General features: G+C 40.5%; 1 protein-coding gene across 3 annotated transcripts in view; it reads right to left on the bottom strand.

The window, feature by feature from the left end:
- Nucleotides 1-2,140, bottom strand: part of LOC107711130 (prolactin receptor-like) — a 43,384-nt gene that overhangs the window by 5,966 nt on the left and 35,278 nt on the right. For all 3 annotated transcript variants that reach the window (XR_001636668.1, XR_001636669.1, XM_016516076.1), the window contains exons 3-4: nt 846-963; nt 477-646 (exon numbers count right to left, since the gene is read on the bottom strand). Coding sequence is in view for 1 of the 3 variants with exons in the window: in XM_016516076.1 (XP_016371562.1) it covers nt 477-646; nt 846-963 (288 nt within the window). In the remaining 2 variants the exon portion in view is untranslated. The remainder of the gene's footprint in view (nt 1-476; nt 647-845; nt 964-2,140) is intronic.

The following is a 2,140-nucleotide window of genomic DNA, read 5'->3' as shown; positions in this document are numbered from 1 at the left end:
CAGGCTTGGCCAGCTGACCAATCAGAGCAGAGTAGGCTTATGGAAGGGAGGGGTTGGCTCCAAAATTGCTTGGAACGAATCGTTTCGAAATCATTGGCAAATGATTCTAATATTAAATGTATATTCAGAGAACATTACAATGTTTTCTAACCTTAGATGTATTTAAACCTGTTGTAGGGGTCTCCAACACAATATTAGGACACTTTAAAATACCATATGACCTGCTCTTTAAAGATTCTTAATGGAAACATTGATGCCAATAAAAAACCTTTATTTTTAAGAGTGTAAGGCAAGATAAACACACAGACTCATCAATGTCTTTGGGATATCTCAATATCTGCTACTGATGTATGTATGATATATGATGTATGATACATGTACTAAACTGCATGTAAGATAGGTTGAAAAAGATAATTAAAGGTCTGTGCTGAGCTCAGTGGATGATACTGGAAAACTTCAGGAGAAATTACACTCACCTATATCGGCCACATCCAGGCAGTGTTTCTGGGAGGTGATGGGCCCAGTGCGCGTGTGTGCCGTCACGTTCATGCAGTACATCTCCCAGATCTGAGTGTGTTTGGCATCAAAGAAGCAGCTGTTGATGCCACCGCTCACGTAATCGGGACACTCCTGAGGAGCGTGTTCACTGCGGGACGACATGACGTCTGTTCACCATTCACAGCATTCACAAGGATCATTGCATCATATAATTACCAGCAGTATTTGCACTCTACATAAACAACACTAATCTGGTGAAAAATGACAATAAATACAAGTGACTGAATATTAAACAGATATATCAAGGAGTTTGACATGCTGTAAAGTGTGTTTTATTCATGCCTCACCCTGTGGTGTATAGGAGCGTGTACGTGACATTGTCCTGATTAGCAATCGGCTGCCACCAGCAGGTGAAGATCTCCATGTTGGGTGACCGACAGTAGTAAATATATGGCCTTGTTCCATCTGCAATGTAAGAAACAATGACTTAAGATTTCAATGAAGAAGTTTATTTCATTGTAGCAGTGACAAAGTACATCCTAAACTCAAACCTTTTTTGAAGTCAAGGCACAATAAACTATAATGGTGACTGTATTAGCATCCACAGCAATGCATGATACCATTCTGTTTATTGTGAGTTAATGCTACAGTTTTGTTGTCTACTGTTTTAAATGCTCAAGTTCTTTAATGTTGAGTGGATTTTGATTGGCTGTCAATGTTTTTATCAATCCTGAGCTGGAAACATTTTTGAAAAGTGATTTAAAAGTGATTCCAATTATTATAGTTGTGACTGTATAGTTGGACTTCGATATTCTGTTAGAGTTAAGGAGATTGTTAAAACTATACACTTGTCCAAGGCAAGCTATGCACTGCTCTACTGGTGGGCCATCCAGTCAGCACAACTAAACCTCTGCAGATGATCCAGAACATGGCAGCACATCTGGTCTTCAATCAGCCAAAGAGAACCCATGTCACACCCCTCCTGATTTCACTCCACTGGCTCCCAGTTGCAGCCAGAATCAGGACTACCACTTGAACAGCACCTCCATACCTCAATTCAAGTCTATGCTTCCCATCAGCTCAGGTCTCTGAATGAGTGACGCCTTTTTGTTGCTTCACAATGAGGCACAAAGTCTATTTCCAGACCCTTCACCCTCTCTGTCTCTGGTGGAATGAGCTGCCAACCTACACCCAAACTGCTTAGACCATCTCATCTTTAAGAAGCAGCTCTACCACAAGCACTTAAGCACACCTTTAAACCAACACACACACACACACACACACACAATCTTTTCTGCATTTTCTTCTCCAGTTTGCTTCATAATGTAGTTGTCCAGTAAACCTGGCATTATATATTGCATATTCTGAATATTGCTGGCTCCTTGACAAATTTCTTTTGTTCCTCTTTTGTAAGTCACTTGGGATAAAAGCGTCTCCTAAATGTCTAAACGTAAAATGTTATAATTATCCCTCAGAGTTATCGTATCGTATCGATAAGAATTGGGACACCACTACTATGCCGTCACACGTCATCATACGTCGTCTAGCTCATACAATACACACACCTATACTGGTGTGCTGGTGTGCATTAGAGCCTTTAATTACCATTCTATATTAATGCGCTGCTTACTGACACACACAC

The sequence above is a fragment of the Sinocyclocheilus rhinocerous genome, unplaced genomic scaffold (genome assembly GCF_001515625.1).
Source record: "Sinocyclocheilus rhinocerous isolate Xijiao unplaced genomic scaffold, SAMN03320098_v1.1 scaffold928, whole genome shotgun sequence".
NCBI classification, from domain to species: Eukaryota; Metazoa; Chordata; class Actinopteri; order Cypriniformes; family Cyprinidae; genus Sinocyclocheilus; species Sinocyclocheilus rhinocerous.
This window is presented reverse-complemented; position numbering and strand designations above follow the sequence as displayed.